The sequence below is a fragment of the Lissotriton vulgaris genome, chromosome 7, assembly GCF_964263255.1.
Source record: "Lissotriton vulgaris chromosome 7, aLisVul1.2, whole genome shotgun sequence".
Lineage (NCBI taxonomy): Eukaryota > Metazoa > Chordata > Amphibia > Caudata > Salamandridae > Lissotriton > Lissotriton vulgaris.
Window position 1 is genome coordinate 1610491497 of NC_141695.1, and position 26642 is coordinate 1610518138.

Sequence of the window (26642 nt, forward strand, 5' to 3'; positions counted from 1 at the left end):
TGACAGCATAGCTGTAAGAGTTGAGTGAGCTTTGGGTCCGCCACTTTCAACCACTGGCTTTGTTCCCCAGTCTCTTTTAGTCGTTAACTTGAGATTTCGTTGATAATATTTTTTGTTCAGCCCAGAGGCGTGTTCATCTCTCAGCTAACTCTGTTGGCTGTTTGAATGTATCCTTCTGCGTCCACCTAGTTTCTTGCTTTGAACTGCATTAGGGACTACTTTCCAAGTAATGCCCACTCTGCCTTCTTCTGCCTTCCTCCTGTGTGACTTGTTTTGTTCCTCTTTGGTTCCCTCCGAGCCCTCTCTCTATAACATGTATACTTCTCTACTCCCATTACTTGCTGTATCATTTTCCCACCTCTTCCTCCTTCGTTTGTGTGCTCCCGTTCACTCCCCTGACAACCTCTTGTATATCCCTCCCGCCTTCCTTTTGCCACCACACATCTGTATATATCTCTTGTGCCTTCCTCCCCTGTGCACAACATTTTCCCAGTGCCCGGCTTTCCCTCCAAGTGGCTTCTCTTACGTGTCACTGAGACCCAGTATTTTTATTTTGTTTCCTATTCTGATAACTCCCCTGCCTTCAATACCCTCCTTGTTTCTTTCCTATGGCAAAACGAGATTTGGTTGCAAGGAAGCCACTTCTAGTCCTTTTTTTCCGACGCTATAGAAACTAAATAAGTACTATAGTGATGGCACCCTAGTTATGCAACGTTTATTTGGAATAGAAAAAAAAGGATAGCATTGAGGGCAAGTGAGGCTTCAGTTCAGCCTGACTTTAGTTTCTGGTATGGCTTACGCTGCCAAAGTTATTATATAAAACACAGACCTAGTGGCTTTGCCAGTGCTTCTTTCTATTTATATTGATTTTATCTTCTTTGATATTATCCATGACACCAATTATTTGATATTTTTATACTAGCTTTAGTATGATCTGTGTATCATCGACGTGGTTGTAGCACCCTAGGATGAAGCTCTTCATACTGTCCTGAAGTCTGCTGAGGTACGTTAAGTAGGACATGAGAAATTATCTAGCCTTCAAGAGCATCAAAGTTCTGACAGTAGCAGGAGTGAACAAGCATTTGCAATGCAATAGGTCTCGCATTTACACTAGTTTGAGCTATTGACATTGTAAATCACAATGTCTTTTATTTTTGTTTTTCAAAAATAATAAATGGCATTGTCATTAATAATTCCAATAGCTTAAATGCTCGTAAATACAAGAGTAATTCTGTTCGTCTTCCAACTGCAGTGGTGTAAACCCTTTGTGGTAGACATGGACTTTGGGACCCCTCCGGAACCACACCTTTTCCGAGGGACTCATGGGGAGCCCACCGTGTAGTAGCTGCAAAGGGGAAAGGTGGCTGCTATTTTCTGATCAGGCGTGGCGCCTCCGGTTTACCTGTGCTCACTCATTAAACTTCTCATGGGGCCCCCGCAAAGTTTCTCTGGAGTCAGGGACCCAGGAGTTTCCCAAGGCGTTGTCCACCACTCCCTGCTGCCGTCATCCACGAGCGGTCAAAAGTAACATTACACTTACAGCACGCCAGGACTATTGGCTTTGCTAATGGTTGTTAGCTGCCATTTATCCACCATTGTTTTTAACACCGACCGAGACTTCCACTATTAAAAACTGACGAATTGTGATAGTGAAAGGTGATGTTCAAATTAGCTCAAGATTTCCTAACACACAGTAAAAGATCTACCCAAAAACCTGCTCTGCTGTAATCAGGCGTCCTAGCACACCCTGGAAGCATTCGGTGACCAGGGTGGGAACCCAATGATGAAGTATGTCACCAACTAGGCAGGTGAGTGAGGGTTCTTTTAAAACACCCTGTGAGTTCCAAGGTACCTCAGCATTGAAGATTATGAGAAACTAGTCTTTGGAACATTAGTAAAATAGATATCAAACTAGTTTTTCTGTGGTTATAGTATTGATTGGATGAGAAGGCGAACAGGTCTTTGCTCATGCTTTTCTCTCTCTCACTTTTGTTTATATAGGTAAACTCAAACAACAGATAATAATGTTTCAGAGAAGGAGATGCACAGAAACTAATAATCAATATTTGAAAGAAAAAAAACTCTGGATTTCTTGACAATGTGCAAACTGAAATCGTAATTGTTCTTGAATTGTTGGCGGCATGATATTGGAAATCATAAAATGTTAACAGAATGCTCAGAGAAATGGATGTGTTCACTCACTTGAACCACGTCTATTGTATATACCCTTAGCCAGAAAATTAGAATGGATTGTGCGTATTCAAAAATGTAAAGCTCATATGTGGGGCGTCCTATTGACACGTCTGAACAATGCACACATCTAGAGAAAGAGGAGTTACATTTGCCTTTTTGGAGACGTAAAATGTAAAACTAAGAATCATTAGATGACAGTGCACTGTTCAGCTGGCTGGAAGAAACGAACCAGTGAACCCAGCTGAATTAGTTAAGAATTTTAGTGCATGGGTTGAAGCAATCTCTTGTTGGGCCATCAAATCACTACTCTAGTTTTAAAAACCAGTTCAAACATTATGTTGGTGAGAACAGTCCTTTGTTGTTGCTATTATCACATTTCTCAAGTGGACCAAGGCCTTGATGGTGTTGAGAATGCATTACTGCAACATTGTCTATGCAGGAGATCAAAAGAGATTATGAAATTACAAGCCAGGCAGCCAAGCTTTGCCTCAACCCAAAGGTGTTGACGCACATCACCCAGCTCTAGTCGGCCTTTACTGTCTCACCCAGGCCCACAGAATATAGTCCAAACTTCTCTAAACCATTTTAAAGTATGGGAAGCCTATCGCCCAAAATGCTTAAATAGATGTTTTTTTCCAAACCATGCATCCAATCATATCCTGAGATCCAGCAATGCAAATCCGATCATGTACGTCACGTTCTGTCTAACGTAGTACAGAGGCAGGCAAATCCAAGTGATAGGAGTTCGAATGGAGGACCTTAGGTCCCAACCAAATCTGACTGACTTCAGAAGATCTGAAAATGCACGGGAACAAAGTGGGGAATAGTCTGCACAAACTCCTCCCTCTTGTCCTCTTCTAATAATAAAAAAAAAATGAAGTTTGAATCCTGCCAGTCGCTAGAGTTGAATGAATAATTCATAGCCCCACAGTCCAGTTATCATTAACTTAGCTTTAACCCAACCTGCAATCTTTCGCTACATCACCAGTGCTACAAAGCGGCAATTGTCAAGCTTGAGCCTAACAAAACCATTGACTAAATAAGTGGATGAAAGAAATGCTTCGTGATTATGTTGTATGTGTACAATCATTAACTGGCGACGGACGAGTTCTAACTAAAAATAACTAGAGGAAACACTTCTTGAATGCATATTAACATTCTCAGTGCAACGACCAGATGGCTTAATTCACGACGCAGTACGATACACTATGAAAATGTTGATCTAACAGTTTTATTCCAGATGCTGTCTTTGCATTCTGTTGCAGATTGGCATTGAACATTATGTGTGCCAACCTACAGGCGAGTGCAAAGACTGTTTATCTGGGATAAAACTGGTGGATAAGCATTAACGCTATACCTTAAGTGTGCAAAATCACAACACATTGCTGGTTCCATATAAAGTTCTGCATGTAGGTTCATGTGTAAATCTGCAACACGCTTTTGAATATACTTTACGTTTCCATTGTGTGTTGTTTTTATGGTTCTCTTCCAGGGGAATCCTCATCAAAGTCATAAGCATTAGAATATTCCCGCTCATGTGCGGGACCCCGGAAACACTATATTATATGTGCCCCACATATAAATACACATATATATATATAAATAATATATATATAAAAAACAAGCAATAGCAGCCAAATCACATTAGAGCTGAAATATGCTGTGAAGAATTTCCACCATACATGAATAATAAGCATTAGAAACAGGAGAAAACAACACCAAAATTTGTTTAGGAATTGTTTTAATGCTCAGAAAGCAGTAGAAATTCTCAGAACTCACTGGAAGCATAGGAAGCTCCCAGGCTGCATTGCAAACACACAGTCTAACAAGACTGAAAAGCTAACCTGTAGCTAAATAACAAAAAACGGACACTGTGCCTTTAAGGCACTCATGACCCCCTGAATCCCATCATGCCTCAGGAGTGGCAGTTAGGTCAGTTGTTCTTTCCGGCTCCTTCAGTGAAGGACCCTGGTTACACAGCTCCACTAATTTTCTGTTTTTTTACAGAAAAATTGCTTCTTTTTGACAACTTTTGCTCTTACTTCGACGTCTTACATCTGGTCAAGTAAGATACTGCTTGTTTTGAGCAGTTTGGAGGGCATTTTACTCTGAAAATGCCTTCACTCTTTGATAAATGTCCTTCTTGTAACAGCAAGAAGGCCAAGACAGACAGCCACGAGGTCTGTATCGTTTGCCTGCCTGAAGACCATGATCCAGACAGCTGTCCTCATTGTGAGAACCTGTCAGGAAGGACTCTCAAGGACAGGGAGAGAATTCGAATTTATGGCCTGGCTCACAGAGCTTCGAGAGGGAGATCTCCAGTGAAGAAGGGCTCCAAGAAGGCCCGTTCCTCTTCAAAGAAGAAGTCTTCACACCCTTCTACTTCAGCGTCGAGCTCGGCGCTGAGAAAAGATCCACAAGTGGGATTTTCCTCTGAGAAGCTGCCGTCGACGGCGGGCTCGCCGTCAGGAAGAAGACCAGGTACGTCGACAACATCGAAGGCACCGGCGCCGTCGTCGAAATCCCCTCCGCCATCGTCAACCGGGCGGCGATCGGCGTCGAGGAAGGCTACTCCGCCGCCGTCAACCGGGCGACGGTCGGCGTCGAGATCCATTACTCCTCCGCCGGCGTCGAGGGACGTCACCTCGCCGTCGTCAACCAGGCGACGACCGGCGTCGAGAAGGGTGACTCCTCCGCCGTCAACAGTGGCTCGTCGATCGGCGTCGAGGACGCGGTCTCCGTCGGTGCGGCAGCAGGGCTCAGCGTCGAGGGTGCCCAATACCCCTCCGCCGTCGTCGCACAGGCATTCGGCGCCGAGACATGGCTCTACGTCAGCGACTGACCATCGCCGTTCGACGTCGAGGCAGAAAGCTCCGTCGACGACAGGGCGAGGCCGTTCGACGTCGAGAGAGAAGCCTCCGTCGGCGACAGCACATCGTCGTTCGACGTCGAGGCTGAGGTCCCCGTCGACGACCGGACACCACCGTTCGACGTCGAGGCAGAAAGCTCCGTCGGCGGTTGCTCATCGCCGCTCGACGTCGAGAGACTACGAACACTCTCATGGACATTCGAGGTCGAGATTGTTTGATCCTCCGACTCCTCGGAAGCGGTCGCCTGCGAGAAGTGAGCGCTCGACGTCGAGGCACTCGGATACGATCATGGTGACAGAATCTGCTTCTCACCATTCATCTTATCGGTCCTCGGGCTCCTCTACTGCGCATTCAAGGTCCAGAAGCCCTATACACAGGACTCCTGAACGTCGTCCAGATCCTTCAGCGGGGCGCATCAGGCTGTCACCTAGATGGTACAGGTCCTTGGACCATTGGAGAGACGATGGGCCTACCAAGCGAATGCAGGAGTATGCCAGTCCACACCACAGGTCACCTCTCCAAAACCTGGTGGAGGAGATGGACAAGCATAGCCCTCCCAGGCGCTCAACGCCTGTGACGCTACCCACCAATGCGCCAAGGAGGTCCCGTTCGCCTACAAGGGACGCTAGACGGGATGGTCGGGGAAGATCTAAATCGCCTGCAAAGGATCCTAGACTGGAAGGTCGGAAGAACTCTGTCCCTCCCCGGGGCAGATCTCCTGTGCGGTCGCCGACCAAATCCCCCAGGGCGTCCCGATCCCCTAGAAGAGAACATCGGACAAGAGATCGGGTCAGGTCTCGCTCTCCTAGACGGGAGGAGCGCTCCAGGAGGTCGCGGGAGCGGAGACGCAGTTCTCACCATCGACATAGACGTACTCCGTCTACCTCCTCCACTTCATCTACCAGATCGTCCAAGAGGGACTACTCACCGACTTAGACGGACAGTCCAACATCCAGGTCCTCCCCAGTGGATGATATTGGCACGTACCTGGACGTTCTACAGAGAGGTGCGCTTAAACTGAACATCGAAATGTCTGTCCCTCAAGTGACGACGACAGTCATTTTCGAAACCTTGGACAAAAAGGCCATCTCCAGACCTCTGCTGCCTTTGGTTCCGGGGATTATGGACCCTGTCAAGGAAGTTTTCCTAACCCCAGCAGCAATCAGAGCAGTGCCAGCACGCATTTCCAAGAAGCACAAACCGGCGGCTTCTGACCCGGTGTTTGTGAAGTCTGACCCTCCGGCGGACTCTGTCATCGTGGCAGCGGCGAGGAAGACACATGCGGTTGCTGGTTCCTCTTCAGTCCCACCAGATAAGGACAGCAAGACCCAAGACTCCTGGGGTCGGAAGGTTTGCAACTCTGCTGCTTCCACTCTTAAGGTCGCCAGTGCAGCTGCGCTCCTGGGTCGGTATGACAGAGCCTTATGGGACTCGATGGAAAGATTCAAAGCCAAGCTGCCGAAAGAGGACCGTAGTAAATGTATAGAGGGGTCCCCGTGGAAGGGAAATTATTTCTGCACAGACAATAAAAATTCAAAAAGAAATAAGATAGTACTCAAAGGACAAGGATGTTGTCATTTATTCAACAACAACACATTAAACAATTTAAAGCAATGTTTGTGATCATTTATAGATGAAAACGAGAAATCGAAAGTTTGAAAGGGCCCCAAGGGGGGAAGGGGAAGGGGGGTGCTCAAAGGTTGTGTGAAAAGTTATAAAGATAGTACACAGATTTAAACATACTGTACATATACACAATCAACAAGGAATTGCAAATTATTCCAAAAGACAAAACAGCCTACATCAATTAAGGCAAGTATTGGGCAATTTTATCAAAAAGAGTGGGGCATTCCACGGTCACGTGTACAAATCAATCAAGTACTGGAAAAGTGCCGGATGTCCCAAGATAAAGAGGTGTCATTTCTAGGATCAGTTTAGTCCTTTGCCGGGGTCTTCATCAGGACCATTGTAGGAGGGAAAGGGACGAGGAGGGGCCGTCCTATCTGAAAAAATGAAAACCCGTGTCAGGGGATGGAGTATCAATTAATAAGAAACCAAACAGTCTTAGTACTGTGCACCAAGGAGGTGACTTAGTTAAAAACAAAATGAAGCCATGGTGTCCGGGTCGTGGGACCTCTAGACAAGGGGACCAGAAGCTGTATACGCAATTAATCCATAAACACGCTTGTGAAATTAATTTGTCTAGTACAATACATCAGGGGCACATTAGCCAGGGATTAATGGTGTCCGCTCACAAAGGTGGAACCCATTGGCAGTACGTGTAGTGCTCAGATGAGCCCTAAATCACATGTGGGCAATTAAATCAAATGGGGTTCTGATTGCGTTATTTTAGTACAAGGGCACGGCAACTAAATAAGGAAAACTATAAGCAATTACCTGTGGTAGAAAAAACCACACTTTGGAAATTTCAAATGTGTGGGCTGCCTGTTTCAAATAATTCTACTGCTGGGCACGTCTAAATAAAACCATGAGGTTCGCATTAGTCAGAGTAACCACAAAGAGAACTTATTTGGTTAAACTGGTTCGTAAAAAAGGGGTTACCTCAGTATATTGAGCTGCACTGTAGCAGAAAGGCTTAGGCGCTGTGCTATATTCAATCAACTGTGAATGAAAAAATGAAAATATATATACACGTTAATAGAGACATAGGCGCAACGCGGAAGTCTGACAAGCGGACTCCACAGTCGCGTATGTCCATACCTTAATCTGGTCCGTGCAGTGCCTAACGGATTGGGGAGCTGAATGATGGTTTTTTCCGATTGGCTCCGTGTAATCACCCTCGGAACCTGAAATAATCAGTAACGCTCGTCAGTTACTCGGTATTCCGTCAGCCAAGAAAAGCGGGACCGAAGGGTTCTCCACTTACTTTGAAGTCAGGGCGCGGGTCAGCAGAGCGTCTTGCTGCAATCCTATTGCCGTATACTGTACACCACTACGCGAGGCAACTGGGCTTCTCGCGGTGAAACACCAACTTTGCAAACCACTACGCGGAGTTAGGGGGCGGGGCTGGCGGTGTGACGTGGGTCGATAGAAGTAATAAAGGAAAGACTCGGGTGTGATCGGAACACTCAGAGGCTTAGGAGTGGAAAACAGCCCTTTCGCAAAGGTATTAACATATTGTGGTTCACACGTATATTTAAAGAAATCATTCAGAGACAGTACGCTTTCATCCAACCCATTTGAGCGAATAAAGATAAAATTACATATTTAGAATAGGAGATTATCAGAGAATTAGGACTCGCGCACAACCCATGCAAGGGAGTGAAGGCGAGTAGTCACCAGGATCATTCTATTTAGAAGATGTCAATTAAGTAGGAGTTATTGGGAAGAGATAAGACCACATTATATAAGTACTCCATGTTAACACTCGCCATTTGGGCGAATAAAGATGAAATTACACATTCAGAATGGGAATTTATCAGAGAATTGGGACTCGCGCACAGCCCATGCAAGGGAGTGAAGGCGAGTTCTATTTAGAAGATGTAGGTGTTAGTGAGAAGGAATAAGATCACATTCTATGAACACTCCATGTTAGCACTTGATATGCTGTCTACCCTTGTAGGGAAATACTCGTGCACCTGTCTCGCAGGATAGTGTAAACGAGTTACGTGCGTTTATCATATACGTGGATATCTGAATGGGGATATCTGAGAAAGTATCAATATGGCCTATGTATGGCAATAAGTTGGTTATTCATCTCAGGGCGGCCAGCTGTGCAAAGCTGCCGTCCTGTTCATTTAGGCCATTTTTGATGGAGTCCAGGAGGGACATCCATTTGCATTCTCGTACATTTAGCAACACAGCTAGGTTTCCGCCTCTTCTCCCTAAGGATACTTTCTCCATTACAAGCCACCGTAAATGACAACATCCTTGTCCTTTGAGTACTATCTTATTTCTTTTTGAATTTTTATTGTCTGTGCAGAAATAATTTCCCTTCCACGGGGACCCCTCTATACATTTACTACTTGACGCCCAGGTCCCCGTGACTGCTTGGGTTCTACCCCCCTTCATAATGCCGAAAGAGGACCAGCAGGACTTTGAGGAAACTGTTACGGAGGGGTGTCTGGTGGCTAACCAGATGATCAGCACGGCCGCGGATGGGGCGGTGCTTTCGGCTCATTCCTATTCCCATGGGGTTTGTGCCAGAAGATCGGCCTGGTTGCGCCTTACAGGTCTAAAGCCGGATGCTCAGCATCGGATTCTAAATCTCCCCTTCTCGGGTTCCGCTCTCTTCGGGGAACACGCGGACGAAGAGATGACCCGAATGAAGACTGAGCTGGGCACGGTGAAGGCGGTGGGCTTGGAGAAGAAAAAGGAATTCGAGCGCCGCTTCAAGTCCAACAGGGGTAGAGGGGCCCAACAGAGGGTTCAAACCCCTCAGTGGTCCCAGAACAAAGCTCAGGGAAAACCCCAGTTTCGTGGTAAGCCCAGCAGGGGCAGAGGGGGCCACCAGCAGTCCTCCAACACCACGAGAGGAGGAAAGGCCTGAACAGTGGCTTCCTCTGACGCCGTTGCCCACTCCAGTGGGAGGAAGTGCTTCACAACACCTGGCAGAGTGGGTCAGCATCACAAGAGATCAGTGGGTTCTGAATGTACTGCGAAATGGATACAGGATACGTTTCCGTGCTCTTCCAAAGAGCATCCCTCCAAAGAGCTCTTGCCCTCACCAACTGAGCTTGCTCCGACGAGAGGTAACAATCCTGCTGCAGAAAAGAGCGATAGAAGAAGTTCCTCGCGCTCTAAGAGGCAAGGGAGTTTACTCCAGATATTTCCTTGTCCCCAAAAAAGATCAGGAGGACAAGTTCAGACCCATACTCGACCTACGACTCCTAAAGAAGGTTATCGTCAAGGAAAAGTTCCGCATGTTGGCGCTTCACCAAATATGTCCTCATCTACAAGCCGGAGATTGGATGTGTTCGGTGGATCTACAAGATGCGTACTTTCATATCCCGATTGCGCAGCAACATCGAAAGTACCTGAGGTTTGTCGTGGGACGCAAACACTACCAGTACAAGGTGTTACCCTTCGGTCTCAAGTCCGCACCACGAGTCTTCACCAAATGCATGGCAGTGGTGGCGGCTTTTCTTCACAAGAAGGGTCTCTTCGTTTACCCATATCTGGACGACTGGCTCCTAAAGGGTCCATCTCCGGTACGGGTAACGCAAGATCTGCATCTGTGCCTGCAACAGCTTCACAGGCTCGGCCTCCATGTGAACCTGGAGAAGTCGGTCCTGCGGCCTACGCAATCCATCCACTACCTAGGCTCCGTTCTGGACACAAGCGTGGGAAGAGCGTTTCCTTCGGAGGAGAGACTTTCTTCCATGACCCTGAAATGCGGGATTCTGCTAGAGTCTCGGCCTCCAACGGCGCGACAGGTGGCGTCTCTGCTGGGTTCCATGGCGTCCTGCATTTTTCTCATCCCACACGCCAGGCTGAGAATGCGTCCTCTGCAACAGACCCTGGAGGATCAGTGGGACCAGGCGACAAAAGAGTCCATCAGATGGTGGACTCAGAGACACAATGTGATGGTGGGAGTGCCGTTTCATCAGCCCATTCCGTCCCAGTCTATAGTGACAGATGCCTCCCTGCACGGCTGGGGAGCACACATGGGTCCGCTTCAGATTCAAGGCCGGTGGTCTGCACAGGAGCAGACATACCACATCAACATGCTGGAATTCCAGGCTCTCAAAGCTTTCCTGCCAGCGATCACCTCCAACTCGGTCCTAGTTCAGACGGACAATACAACAACCATGTTCTATCTGAACAAACAAGGAGGCACAAAATCTCGCCCACTGTCTCGAGAGGCTCAGACAATATGGCATTGGCTCCTCGTTCGAGGTCTCACAGTGGTGGCGGTGCATCTTCCGGGCGAGTTGAACGTCAAAGAAGACGCACTCAGCAGGCACTTCGAAGATCAGCCAGACTGGGTGCTAAACGACGAAGTAGTAGAAGAGCTTTTTCGTTGCTGGGGACGTCCATCCATAGACTTGTTTGCAGACGACGAAAACACCAAGTGCCACGCCTTCGCGTCCAGGTTCCACAGACCAGGGATGCAGGGGAACGCTCTTCTGTTGGATTGGGCAGGGATGTTCGCATACGCGTTTCCTCCCCTGGCTCTGATTCCGAGAGTGGTTTCCAAGCTCCTCAGGACGAACATGGAGATGATCCTGATTGCTCCAGACTGGCTTCGGCAGTGGTGGTATCCGGACCTTCTACATCTGTCTGTGTGTCCACACAAACGACTCCCTTGCAGACCAGACCTGTTGAGCAAAATGAACGGGAGGATAATGCATCCCAACCTCCCATCATTGAACCTAACAGCATGGCTCCTGAGGTCCTGCAATACGTACATTTGAACCTGCCTCCAGACTGCATGAGCATTTTGAGGGAGGCTAAGAGGCCGTCCACAAGAGCATTCTATGCCTTCAAGTGGAAAAGGTTTTACTTGTGGTGTAGGGATCATCATTTGGATCCTATTAAAGGGCAGGAGGACGTCATCTTACCATACCTCCTTTCCCTCGCAACAGCTGGTTTGAAGTACGCTTCCATTAGAGTACATTTGTCAGCTATTGTGGCCTATAGGAAGTCCCCTGACCAGGTGTCTTTCTTTCAGGTTCCGGTGGTCAAGGATTTCCTTCAGGGTTTGAAGAAAGTGTATCCCCCTGTGCGAAATCCTTCTCCTCCGTGGGAATTAAACCTGGTTCTATCTCGGTTAATGTCTCCACCTTTCGAGCCCATCCACAAGGCTTCCTTACAACATCTCTCTTGGAAGGCAGCTTTTTTGGTGGCAATTACCTCTGCACGCAGAGTCAGTGAGATACAGGCGCTCTGTGCAAAGGAACCTTATACGGTATTCCACCATAACAGGGTAGTTCTAAGGGCTCACCCTTCTTTCTTGCCTAAGGTCATCTCTGATTTTCATATAAATCAGTATATTTCCCTCCCTTCTTTTTTTCCAAATCCAAAGACCCCGGCTGAGCGGTCACTTCACTCCTTAGATCTTAAAAGAGTGCTGAAGTTTTATTTGGAAAAGACTAAAGGGATTAGGAAAACGGATCAACTGTTTGTGAACTATGGTGCAATGAGAACTGGCTTTCCAGCGGCAAAGAGGTCCATTTCCAGGTGGATTGTCTCTTGCATAAAGTTGGCCCATCAACTAGCAGGAAAACCTTTGTTGATGTCTCCAAAAGCGCATTCCACTAGAGGGAAGGCGGCTACAGTGGCTTTCTTGCATGACGTTCCCATGTCGGAAATTTGCAAGGCCGCGACCTGGAAATCAGTGCTTACCTTTACGAGGCATTACTGCCTCGACTCTGATTCCAGGACTGACACTCAAGTAGGGCAAGCCTCCTTGAGGAATCTGTTTGGGTAGTTTATTTTGTCTACTCACGCTTATTGATGAGATTTCTGTCTTATCTTTCCTTTGCCCGCAGGGATGAGGAGAGGCTCGCTATTCTATTCTAATGCTTATGACTATTGATGAGGATCCCCTGGAAGAGAAGGATTAGTTACTTACCTGTAATCCTAGTTCTCTTCCAGGGGTATCCTCATCAAAGTCATAAGCAACCCTCCCGCCTCCCCGGGCAAAGGATACTCTTTAATAAGGAGGTATTGTTAACCTATGTGTTATTGGGTTTGGTTTTCAGTCTCCGAAAAGAACAACTGACCTAACTGCCACTCATGAGGCATGATGGGATTCAGGGGGTCATGAGTGCCTTAAAGGCACAGTGTCAGTTTTTTGTTATTTAGCTACAGGTTAGCTTTTCAGTCTTGTTAGACTGTGTGTTTGCAATGCAGCCTGGGAGCTTCCTATGCTTCCAGTGAGTTCTGAGAATTTCTACTGCTTTCTGAGCATTAAAACAATTCCTAAACAAACTTTGGTGTTGTTTTCTCCTGTTTCTAATGCTTATTATTCATGTATGGTGGAAATTCTTCACAGCATATTTCAGCTCTAATGTGATTTGGCTGCTATTGCTTGTTTTTTATATATATATTATTTATATATATATATATGTGTATTTATATGTGGGGCACATATAATATAGTGTTTCCGGGGTCCCGCACATGAGCGGGAATATTCTAATGCTTATGACTTTGATGAGGATACCCCTGGAAGAGAACTAGGATTACAGGTAAGTAACTAATCCTTTTTTCCCGTTCTTTTCCTTCTCATCGCTCTTGGTTTCGTGTTATTACACTCTAAATTCAGCTAAATCAAGGGAGAGAAAGATGACAGGAACAGGACATGGGTAAAATAATACCATTACAAAAACACATGCAATGGAAACAAAGTATACATAACATACCATATAGAATGTCACTTTAATGGGATAGCGGGCATTTAAGATCCAACAGGTTCATTTTATCTATTATCTATGCTGCAAAACTGTCCACATTACAATACAGCACTCTACAGAGGAACAAAAAAACAACCAATATTGCTGAACAAAAACTAGGAGCATATCAAACACAGATCTGTTGCTGCCTGGTGTTAAACGCTTCAACGTCTCGTCAGGGGTAGTAAACACTAGATATATACATTTACTGGTACAACGCTTTACAGATAAGCAGAAAATAAGTACCACATACTGATGAACAAAAACAAGTAGCATACCAAACATAGATGTGGTGTTTACCGTTCTCTCACCTTTCCTCAGGAGAGAATTTTGAGGGACAGGTGCACTGTATGGGAGTTGGTGAGAGACATTGGTGGGTGACAACAGGGTATAAATCAGCCCCAACCAGTGGATGGATGAAGAGAGGGTAACCAACAAGATAGTAACGATAGCAGGAAAAATAGGGAAATGAAGAAAAGCAAATGCTTTAACGTCACATAAAGGGTAGTAAGCGCTACATAAATGGAACCAGAATACCAGAAAATGGGAGTCTAAAGGTAAAACGATACTGGCTAGATGGAATGTTTTCCTCGGACGTTTGAAAGGAGCAGATCGGGGAGCCCTCAAAGTGGCACCCTTGTGATATTATTTTCCGATTTCCGCATTTGGAATTTCACCTATCCTAGCCGGTGTTCCTTCTGTTCATAACGCGACTGCTGCTAGAAGAGGATCCATCTGCTTCCGTTTCCGTGTCCATCGTTAAGCGGCAAAACATCCCTCACTAACGACATTTCATAGCTAGTGGCTGCTTGCAACCAATTACTGCGGTAGTGAGCCAAAAGGACACTATTTGGAGAATGTGCATGCAATCTTTTTTGCTGCCCTACCAATAAGGATGTAGTTTGCTTACTTTTCATGTGCAATGAGGTATCGCTTTGATTGGCAATAAATATTTTCTTGTCAAAGGCCATGTCCAATAGAACAGTCCACTGGTTTTTATCGGACCAATGAATGTGCAGTGTGGGCGGGGTGTATACAAACGGCGAGCGGGATGGAGTAGTTGGTTCTTCGTGGGAGTTTTGACAGCGAAGCAGGCAGAGGTGGTGACCTTATCTAGGGTAGCGTACCCGATCGTGGCAGCATTGATCGTGAGTTGAAGATGAGCGGGCCAAACCGGGAGATTCGCCATGAGTACTGAGATCCAAGCAGCATGACTTACTGTTATTGATCCCAGGAACCGAGGTGTATGTAGCAAAGGCGTGCTATGCACCGAAGTCAGAACCTTTGACTGAAAGAGCGCCATTAGTCCGCCAATAATTTTTCTACGCATGCGCGGTTAATGCAGTCGTTTTACGGGGAAACAGCTGATAGAAACAAGCTAGGAGCCCACCCTCCTACTTCATTGGGAACAAAGATGGCGTCGGCCTGTCCAAATGGGCCGTCCATCAATTTGGACAGGGCGGTAACAAAAAAGCCCGTCTTCCAATCACGCTCCAGCGTTTAACATAAACAATGCAGCAAGCCAATTGAAAACAAGGGCGGGGCTTCAACCCCTTTCTGAAACAGTATCGATTCCAAGAAGCCCACGCAAAGCGAGCAGCGCATGCGCGCTGCAACGCCAGGCAAGACCTAAAAAGACTGATATGATGGTAGATCTATAAGCGAGGTACAAAATATCCAGCTCACTGAGGTGCCATGCTGCTCTGGCCACAGTAGGAGGGTGGGGTTGTGAACTGTCAAAGGAGGCGCACAGGCCTAGATGAGGTATTTTTGAGGTGATTTTGCTGAGGTAGCGGTAGATGTAGAGTGTTGACTAACCCAGAAGGTATGGTTTCAGATGGGGACCTAGCTGGGCCGGTTGCCTTGAACAGTTCTTTGAATTGGGGCTCTAGGAGAAGTCAGAGTAAGCTGATTTATGGATTCTACACTCCTGAGCTGTTCTTGCAGGATCATTGCTTTTGAGACCGATTCATCTGAGATGGTGAAGGATCTTGGTTGTATTGCACTTTGGGTTGTTTATTTCCATCCGGTTCCTATATAGTTCCTTCAAAAGGCATTAGGCGTTTCAGATCTGCTGAAAAGGGTTGTATGATGGAACCACGCATGCAGTTACCACGAATGCCGGTTCCACGCAGGTTCAACAATGATATTCTTAACTACGAATATGCCTTTACCACGCATGCCTTTACAACGAATCATGCGTCAAGGCATATATGGTAAACACACATCTGTGTTTAAGAATACACAGGTAAGTATTAACCCCCCAACCCCTCCCCCCAGCCTGAGTTCCTAAACTACCCCATTTCCCCCCCAGTCCTACTAACCTTTTAACCCTGTCCTCCCCATATCCTTAAAACCGACCCCCTAAGGCTTAAAAACTACCCTGCCCCCCCAAAGTCCTAAGGGGTATTACGCTTGCTACCCTGAGCCCTAAAATGTACTCCAAGCCCTGAAAACGACCCAGCCTTGAAAACTACCCCGATCCCTCTGAGCCCTAAAAACTACCCCGTACCCCCCTGCCCTGAAAACTACCCTGACCCCATGGCCTGAAACCTACCCCCAATCCCCCTCAGCCCTAAAAACAACCCTGAATTCCCCCCAGCCCTTGAAACTACTCAACCCCCCCCCCCCCCCCCCCCCAGCCCTGAACGTCCACGACCCGCCCCCCCAGACCCACTTAAACCACTTGATACAACCCCGGGCCACCCTCAGCCCACCAAACAACCCCGACCTCACCAAGCCCACTTAAAATAACACCGACCTACCACCCCAGCCCCACTTAACTCACCTCGACCTCTTGCTGCATCTGTCCGTCTGCAAGCCCTACCGCACATATGCCTTAACCACGCACATGCGTGGTTAAGGCATATGTGCGGTAGGGCTTGCGTAGTTCAGCCTTCGTTGTAAAGGCAAGTCGTTGTTCAGCCTTCGTGGAACAGGCTGGTTCCCACTGAAAATATGTCTCCCTGATGGATGACGATGAGCGGTTCCTCAAGCTGCGACGGTCCCGATCCTGGTCGAGAGGAAGGTCCCGGGATCGGTCGCGTAGTCCTCGATCTTCGTCGCAGTCAAAGTCGTCCGGGCATTCAGGCTAAGTCACACAAGAAAAAAGAGTAAGAAGGCGAAAAGGAGCGTGGCTGACTGAGTGTCCGGGTGCCGGAACGACCCCCTCCCCACTACGCCAATTATATGAGGCCATGCACCTCATATTTGGGCGGCCTTGTCCTCGTGGCTCGCCTTTGGGCCGCGCGAGTTCGGGAGGACACTCCACTGGCGTGTCCACACCGGCACCAGTCAGGCCCCTTTTATCTACAGATGGACCTGGACCAACGCCGGACGTCCCACCTCCACCTTCCTCAACATCGGTCCTGATATTGACAATCCCAGTATTGCCAACACCTTTCGGCGGCACTGCCCCCAATCTCATTCCCGACTCACACACGGAGCCGGAGTGGCATTGCCCGACTCCGGTTCCGATTGGAGCCTCGCCCTCCAGACCAGAGCCTGAGCCTTATTCGTACAGGCTAGGACTTTGAGACAAATGGGACTACCCAATGGACCCTGAGGAATACCAGCCCTTAGACCCTAACATGGACAGGTGTGAGGACTTGCCAGACACCAGTGGACTGGTCACCTCTCAGATACTGGCATGGATTCTCCTCCTACAGTGACTACAGGGGAGGGAGCTTATTTTGCTGTGGTGGTGAGAAGGGCGGCCGAGGTTCTGGACCTTAGCCTGCCCTCAGTGGCAGTCAATACTAACGTCTTTGCAGAGGTGCTTCAGCCAGAGTGACCCCTCCATCAGAACCGCTTCTCCAATTTAATAAAGCCTTACAGATGTCCTGCTTGCTACCTGGTACAAACCCTGCAGAGGGGCACCTGTGACCCGGACAAATGCCTCCCACCATTGCTTTGCCCCTGGGGACCCCTATTTCCTCGTGCAATACCCTAGCTAGAGAGCTTGGTGATCAAAACCTCCACTTCCCATGTAAACTCTGGTGCTTTCACTACGACCCAACTGGATAGGAAATCCAAGAGGCTGGACACCTTGGGGGTTTCATCCACCAGGCTGGCACTGTGGTCATTGAACACTGTGTGCCTTTTGGGCCGTTACCTCCATGCACTGTGGGATTCAGTTGCGCAGGTGCTGCACATGGTCTTGGAGGAGGCCCGGGCCATACTCTCCCAGGCTATGGCAGACGGGAGAGATTCAGCCAAGTTTGTGATCATATGTGGGCTGGACACGCAACTCGCTAGTGAGAGCGGTTTGTTCATCTGTGGTCTTACAGCGCAACACCTGGCTGGGAATGATTGGCTTTTCAGAGGATGTCCAAGCCTCGCTTATGAACATGCCTTTTGGAGGCTCCTACCTAATCGGAGACAAGGCTGACTCAGCGATGGAGTGCTTCAAGGATAGGAGAGCTACGGCCAGGTCCTTGGGGCTTTCCATGGCCCCGCCAACCTAAATCCACCTTTCGCTGTTTTCGTGGACATGGAGGGCACTTCCAGCCGCATCTTTACCTGCCCAGCCACCACGACATGCAAGTTTCTTAGCCTCTATGTGGTTGAAGACTCAGTAGCCACAGACTCCTTGGATTGGGCTACCAGAGGTTGGCCAGTGTATCACCCCCTCCTAGCAGCCGCAGCCTTCTAACCTCTTTAGTTTGCTCTCCAACCATCATGGCCAACCAGCGGGAGACAGGATACGCCATCATCTGCACTACTGAAATCTACAACATCAGACTGCTGGGTCCTCCAGATTGTCTGACAGGCCTACTCCCTCCTCTTCATGACTACCCCTCCACCCATGCCACCCACTTGCGAGTGGCTGACATAGGAACATCTTTCCTTAATCTGCCAGGAAGTGGCACTTTCTTGGCAAGGGAACCATAGACAGCGATCCAACGCCAGAAGTAGGTTGTGGTTGTTATTCCCTCTACTTTCCAGTGCTCAAGAAGGACGGAGGTCTATTGTCCTATCCTAGACCTGTGCCCTCTCTATTTCTTCCTCAAAAGGAAAAATTCAAAATACTCATGCTCGCTCAAGTCCTATCTGCCCTAGAACCCCGGAGGCTGGTGGGTAGCTTGAACTCGCTGGAGGCATATATACCCATTCCTGTTCTGCCTGCACACAGTCATTACCTTTGGTTCATGGGGGGTCACAAGCACTTTCAGCTCGCCCTGCTCCCTTTTGACCTTACCAGTGGCTCTCGGGTGTTCACCAAGGTAATGGCGGTGGTTGCAGCTTGTGTGCGGAGATCAGGGTTACCAGTCTTTCCCTGTCTCAAAGGCTGGCTGTTGAAGGCTGACTTGCCCAAGGCAGTCGTCTTCCACCTCCAGACTACGGCAATCAATCAATCAATCAATCAATCAATCAATCAATCAGAGTACTTGTAAAGCGCGCTACTTACCCGTGAGGGTCCCAAGGCGCTGAGGGGAGGGAGGGTGCTGCTACTGCTCGAAGGGCCAGGTCTTGAGGAGTCTTCTGAAGGCGAGTAGGTCTTGGGTCTGCTGTATGTGGGTAGGGAGGGTGTTCCAGGTCTTGTCGGCGTTGACGGCAGACCTCTTGCACTCACTGGGGTTCACTATCAACCTGCCAAAGTCATACCTGACTCTCTCTCAGGTGCTACCTTTCATTGGAGCTGTCTGGAATGGTGCAGTTTCCGGCTTATCCTCCCAAACGGAGAGCCCAGGATATTCAGGCTATGATACCGATGTTTCAGCCTCAATTCTAGATTTCAGTGAGACTGATTCTGAGGCTGTTAGGCCTCATGGCCTCCTGCATCCTGCTTGTGACACATGCCCACTGGCATATGCGGGCTCTGCTGTGGGACCTGAAGTTTCAGTGGGCGCAGTATCAGGGGAATCATTCCCACGTGGTCCAGATCTCGGACGGAATTGCAAAAGGTTTGCCGTGGTGACTAAGGAACCACAATTTGGTCAGCGACAGGCCCCTTCCCAAACCAGATCTGATATTGATGACAGATGAGTCACACCTGGGATGGGTTGGCCATCTGAGAGAGTTGAAGATCAGAGGCCTCTGGTACCAGCAGAATCCGGACTCCACATCAACCTACTGGAGCTCCGGATGACCCAGCTGGTATTAAAAGCCTTTCTAGCCTCCGTCAAGGGAAAGCTAATGGAGGTGTCACAGACCACACCACCGACAAGTGATACTGCAACAAACAAAGCGGGGTGGGGTCGTGCACCCTATGCAAAGCCTGGGCTGGAACATCAGAGCATATCCCTAGTGGTTCACCACCTGGCAGGCTCTCTGAACACCAGGATGGATGAACTCAGCTGAAAATGCATAGTGGATCATGAATGGCATCTCCGTCCGGAGGTGGTGCAAGGTCTCTTTTAGGAGTGGGGAGAGGCTTGATTAGAACTGTTCTTGACTGCAAGAACGCACAATGTCAGCACTTCTGCGCTTGAGTTTCTAAGGCAGCTATTGCTTGAATACTCTAGCCTCCTGTATGCCTTTCCTGCCCAGAGTCCCCACAAAGATCAGGAAGGAGCGGGCTCAAGTCATCCTTGTGACTCCGGACTGGGCTCGGAGAGTTTGGTTTTCAGAGCTGTTAAGCATGGCCATTGGCCCTCCGATCAGATTGCCTGTTCAGTAGGGTCCTCTGTCGCAGCAGCAGGAGAGGGTTTTCCACCCGAACCTGTCAACTCTCTGCCTTCATGCGTGATGATTGAACAGCAACAGTTGACAGCTTTCGACCTTCCGCCTAAACTTTGCAATGTTATCTTGGCAGCCAGGCATCCCTCCACCATCAAGACAGTATATGCCTGACCCGGGGCAAGTTTGTGGATGGTGTGGAGAAGTTGACCCTCTTTCTGCTCCCCTTTCTCAGGTCCTTCTGTTTATTCTTTCTCTTGCCCAGCAGGGCCCTGCTTTGAGCACCTTAAAGAGCTACCTTTCTGCCATCTCAGGCTTTCTGCAGTTGTTAGATCAGCCATCCGTGTTGAAATCCCCTGTTGTAAATAGGTTTTTGAAAGGTTTTCAACATATGTTTACCCCTACATCCATTATCATGCCTAAGTGGGACCTCAATCTTGTGCTGCTCTCCCTTGAGCCACTACATAACTGTTCTCTTAGGCTCCTTACCATCAAGACAGCCTTCCTAGTGGCGATAACATTTGCCTGGAGGGTCAGTCAGCTTCAGGCTTTGTCATCTAAGTCTCGATACCTAACATTCTTTCCAGACAAACTGTTTCTTTGCACTAGAGCTTCCTTTCTGCCAGAATGTGTCACTTGCTTTCATCTAGGCCAGTCCATCACCCTGCCTACCTTTTATGCTCCACTGCATACATCTAAGGAAGAGGAGTGACTCCATCGACTGGACCCACAAAGAGCGTTGTTATTCTACCTTAACTGCACAAAAGATTTCCAGGTGGATGACCAACTCTCTGTGGGGTATGTCGGAACCAAGAAGGGGAAGGGTGAGTCTCTCGAAGAATCGTCCTCTGTATTAAAATCTGCTATCCACTGGCCAAGAGGCAACCCCCTTAGGGTTTGCGCATCCATTACATCATTGCTAAGGCTGCGACCACTGCGTAAGCACACTGAGTTCCAGTCCCTGACATCTGCCAGGCAGCAACCTTGGTTTCTCTGGACACGTTCGCCAAGCACTGCTGCCTGGACAATCTGGTCCGTCAGATGGGAACTTTGCCCATTCGGTCCTGCTGGACTTTCTACTGTGAATTATTTCTGCAGACCCACCTCTTGGAAGGTATTGCTTGGGTATCTCTTCTAAGGTAAGGAATATGTGGCTAGAAGTCTCTGTCAGATTAATAAGTTACTTCCCTTTGGTAGCGCCTTACCGGGTAGAGACTGTCTAGCCTCAGATTCCTTACCCAACTCATTTCTAGGGTTAAGTAAGGCTGCTCCCTCTCTGGGTCCTAGTCTCCCACACCAGTGTTAGATATTCGTTGTAGCTCCGTGCTCTTGGCATTGGAAATTGCAAAAAGAAACTGACGTCCGCACACCAAGGAGGCGCCTATAAAGGCACTGCGCACATCACTTGTGGCACGGATGACACAGGTGGCACTGAATACCTCCACCTAACGTCGCGTAGGAGTAAAGCTCACTGAATAATTCACGGATCCAGTGGATAGCCTGGGGATAATTCTACGGTTAGGAATCTGCGGCTAGAGAGTCTCTACCAGATAATGAGTTCCCATAGATCAGTAACTTGTTCATTGCACTTGTTGTTTGTGAATACCAAAACAGTCGTAAATTAACACTTTGCAGTAAGTTTACCTTTGGGAATCTTCACAGGGCCTGATTTACTAAGGTAAGTTTGCCCTTTTGTGTAAGTTTAGACTTGCTGTAATAACTTTACTACTGTTCTGCAGCCTGATTCATGAAGGTAAACATATACACCTTTGTGTAAGTTTACAATTGTTTGCTATTCACTAAGAAATTTTTCAAGTACTATGTTTTTGACAGCGGAGTCTCTGCACATAAAAATATAGTACTGTCCTATCTTTTTTATGTGTGGAGACTCCACAGTCGTAAAGATAGTACTTGTAAAATTCCTTGTGAGTAGCAAACCATTGTAAACACACAAAAGTGTAAGTTTGCCTTTGTGAATCAGGACCCACGTGTGGACTGCACATCCTGTTTTGCTACCCAATACAGTGGAAGTGAAAGCATTGCTTCAGGCGTAGCATGTGTAGCCTAGCAGCAGTAGTTTGAACTCTGCTGCCTAGACGTGTCAAAAATACCTTTTGGACAGGTAGGAAAATCTAAACCTGATTTTAAATATTCAATTATTCACTTGTATTCACAATTCACGGCCCACAAGGCAGGTTGCATCATACTTAAGAGCAGGACATGGGTGACATTGGAAATGGTTTATTCCCCCAGTGACTCAGCCCAAAGCGACACTGTCACTGTCCAGACAATAACCTGTACATGGGAAAAGTACAGATTATACACTATGAACTATAACTTTTGCCCAGAACTAGCTACAGACTAGACTTATCTTTATATTTAATAAACAGCCAGTCTAATAGTGAGGTCGGTTTTTATTAAATATATTCGAATTGTAACTTTTAGAACATTATCTTTACCTTGGCTGAAGCTGCTGGATGCTAATTAGCATTAGATCTACAGCAACTTTCCAGGCCTGTACTTGGCCCGAATTAGCTGTGAAAGAGCTTCATCCCTGTCAAGGTTCACCACAGAAAAAGCAACTAAGTCCTTTCTGGGGACTAATCTGCTTCAAGTATCCAGTCTTCACTTACACTGCGGCAGCTACAATTTCAGTTGCGTTCCGCTCCAGGAGATTTCTTCTAAAAAATTGACAAAGCCCCTTTCTGCGTTAGAGCTTAGAAATGTTTTCAAACTTTTTGACTTCCATACTTTCACTGGGACGATCCACTTGTTGTGTCTGACCAGCAGTGGCGTAACAAAATTCGTAGGGGCCTCCCTGCAAGGTGCACAGAGGGGCCCTCTCTGGATTTAATCCGGAGCTTTCTGGCGTGAGTACAGTGCTGAGGGGGCCCCCTTCAACCCCTGCCCCCCCCCACCCCCCCGCACTGCGGGGGCCTGTGTTACGCCTCTGCTGACCAGGATTCCATTACGTTCAGCCTCAAATCACACCTCAGTCCTGGTCTACCACTTACCACTTTGCATGAACTGTAATTGACACTGGTGCTTTCTTGTACTATTTTCATAAACGTTTTCTCTTCATTTTTAAATTGGTTGTGGAATTTGTTTTATGTGACTTTTAGTACTGTTTATGCACTGCTTCAATACTTTAGACATTGCCTTACATAAAGCATGACTGCTTCATGTCACGTCACCAGGAATTAAGCAAAGGTTTATTTAATTTAATTTGTGTGACATCTAGCTGCTGGTAGCCTTATCCTTTGAGGTAGACTATTGTCCACTCCAAATAATATTTCATTTATGTACACACATTCAAAATTTTGCCCTGGTAATTCCTGTGTGTGTGGTACGTTTGAAACCCTTAGTAATGTTGTGGAGTGGCCTTCTCTTACAAAGTTTCTACAATGGAAGCTGCTGCTGAGGAAGCCACAGGTTTGAGTGTTGTCACTTGGTAACACCACAGTCTTCTCTTGCAGTGGTTCCTGTAGTTGGTGTTATCTGCTGGTAACTCAGTAGTCTTGTCTTGCAGTGGTACCTCTATCGATACAGCTGCATAGATGACTCAACTTTTGAGAAATTTCTGCCTCGTGTCTGGTGTCTGCTTCGTCGATATCAGGTAAGTTGTTTACTTGTGATTGTCCTTAACTATTTGGGCTGGGAGTTTTCCACTTGCCTACTGGCATAGAACTTTGACTGTTGAGGTATATTAAGACTATAGTAGTCTTTACAATTCTCAGTGTCTTGCAACGTAACCCATTAGTTTGATACCTTAAACTGCGATTAGTTACAGAATGGAACTGCCTTTAATTATCGGGTACTCTTCTTAGCAATTCTACAGATTCTTTGATCGTTTTCAAAATAGCAAAGCTCTTAAAAGGATAAGGAACTGTGGTGCTACCACATTTTTCTAAATCCCTCCTACTTCTAATTGACTTTCAAATTGGCCCACACATATTTTAAAACATACACACAGTGATTGCTAAGTCACATAATCCAGTATATAAAATTGAGACAATCATGGTAGAATTTGTAATGGTACCATGTAAACTACAAGGCTAAAAGCGGGGTGGTTTGCCAATGTAAACTAGAATCTCGAGATTGAAATATAGGACAACATTACGCAAGTACCCTATTATTTTCTTTTTTACAGTGCAAATTTACTTCGGGCAGTTAGCCGGAAGCTGTTACTTTTTTCAAACAGTGAAATGTTTATTTTAAACATAAACTGAACTATAAGACTATACAGTTTTGTCTTCTATAGGTAATCACAAAAAAATACAAGACTGTTAATGTTTTTGCCCTTATAACAAACATTGTGAGTCAGGTGCAAACCATAGTATTTTGTGACTTTACCAGTATTGTAACTGAATTGTCACTCCCAGCTACTTAGAACTTGCTAATGAACCAAGAACTCACCAGTTTCTGCCAAGATGGGTCCTATATTAGACCTGATATATACTTATGCTCTTGTAACAGTCAGACAAATATCCCTGCTGGGGTAGTCCGACCTTAAAGCAGTATCCTTCCTTAGTAAACTCCAGTCCTGTACTGGATTTGTTTAAAGGTCAGCTGGTTTTCATTTGGTTTCCTTCCTGTATACAATTATAAAAAAGGCTCAAGAGCAGTAGCTGTTTTTTCCTCTCTAAATGCACGCACATTGTGACATTCCATCTTGGCAGACCCCTTGCAAATGAGAAACCCTCATTGAGATCCTTGTATTAATCCAAAAGCCTCTGCAAGACTCCACTGCTCACGCAAATTAGTTATACAGACAAAGGCAGACCATCTGAGTTCTCAAATTCGTAGAGGCTCAAATTCCACCTGAGACCTTTTTCCCATTATTGAAGATTTTCTGGAAACACTTTCTTTCTCCACCTTGCTGCAGTATTTTAATGAACCCTACAACAATATTTCAGAGACATCTTGATAGATAAAATAGCCAAAATATGACTGTTGCAAACTGCAAGTTGTAAATCATCCAATATTTATGAAGCATCCTTGGACCCAAGGTGCAGTACTATTCTATGTAAGCTGACAAAGCTTCATTGCATTTTTGGCCAGGATTAAATCCTTTTTCCTAAAAACCCATTTTCTGTGATCTTACTGCATCTAGGTTATACTTTGGCAATGCTAGTGCTGATAAATATTCTTAACTCCGACTGTCCACATTGGGCGTAACCCTCTGCTATAAAGAGGGCATGTGCGTTCTAGCTAAGGTGGCTGAGATAGATGAGAACCTTATATATATATATATATATATATATATATATATAGATATATATATATAGATATATATATATATCATTCACAAACGATCCTGTCGCAGAGGGAACAGCTTGGCAAGTCGGTGCTGGGTTCGGGGCCAGGACCGGGTCCTGTGAGTTAATCTTTCACGAAAAGGAAAAGCCAGCACTCCGCTCGTTGGATGCAATGAAGATTTATTCAGACACTGTTACAGCCTACGCGTTTCGAACCAGATGGTTCCTTCTCACTGCAGTGTTACACAGTTGTACTACTTTACTTTCAATTATTTATGTTCTAGTGCATTTCAAAGTGCATTGTGGGACATGCAGTTCAAGACTTATTTCGCACACTTATTCACAACATTTGTGTCATGTTGTTGTATATATGCATACAGATCTATTTTTGTACAATTCAGGCTTAGTGCCATGCATATAATTAATGTCCAGTTAGCACTCAGATTGCGTGTCTCGGCAGTGTGTTTAACTGTGCACTTAAAGGAGATTCCTCCTCCATTTTTTGCGATGTTTTAACTGTTCCGGCTGTGCAAGCAGTTTTGTATTCCTCGGGCTGAGTGCCCTGATCACTGCCAATGATTAGACACTGAAATGTACATATGCACTGATTAAAGAGAGCAATAGGTTTCATTCGGTCATACATTGTTTCCCAATGTTGATTGAGTTACTAGATTTTCTAAGGCAGATTTTCGGAGTACATCTGTTTAGAGGTGAAAGTAGAGTTCTTCGTCCCCATTCAAACCTATCGGTTGTCTCGTTTTGAAACGCATGATCAGTTTTGATTCTAGTCTTCTTAGATTTAGTTTTCTATTGCCACCACGTTCGTGCTGCTGTATTAAGGCCAAACCGAAGAAATGAGTGTCCTTCCACGTTTTGTTGTTGTGAGTTAATACATGTTTGGCCATAGCATATGTGAAGTCTTTGTTCTGTATCGCATGAATGTGCTCCAAAATCCTTTTCTTTAGAGTACAGGTGGTACTGCCAATGTACTGCTTCCCACAGTAACATTGTAGCATGTAGACTACAAAACTGGTTTCACATGTGATGTGCTCTCTTATAGTGTATGCTTTGCCTTTAGGATCAATTATTGTCTTCGTATTTTTTCCTATCTTGCAGGCTTTGCAGGTACTGCATCTTACAAATGATTTCTTCTTTTCCGTTAGCCAATTGGTCATTTTTTTATCTTCATAATGGCTATGTACTAAGTGGTCCGCAAGGTTGGGAGCTCTTCTGTAGGTCATTAAAGGTCTTTCTCCCACATTTTTACCTATATCGGGGTCTTTTTGGATCAGATGCCAGTACTTGCTTAGTATTTTCCGTATTTTGTGACATTCTTTGCTGTA

At 46.6% G+C, this 26642-nt stretch overlaps 1 protein-coding gene across 2 annotated transcripts in view; it reads left to right on the forward strand.

Annotated features, from left to right (window-relative positions):
- PCIF1 (phosphorylated CTD interacting factor 1) overlaps positions 1-26642 on the forward strand; it is a 140616-nt gene that overhangs the window by 102164 nt on the left and 11810 nt on the right. For both annotated transcript variants that reach the window (XM_086932538.1, XM_086932539.1), the window contains exon 12: positions 23571-23657. In XM_086932538.1, the coding sequence (XP_086788664.1) occupies positions 23571-23657 (87 nt within the window). The remainder of the gene's footprint in view (positions 1-23570; positions 23658-26642) is intronic.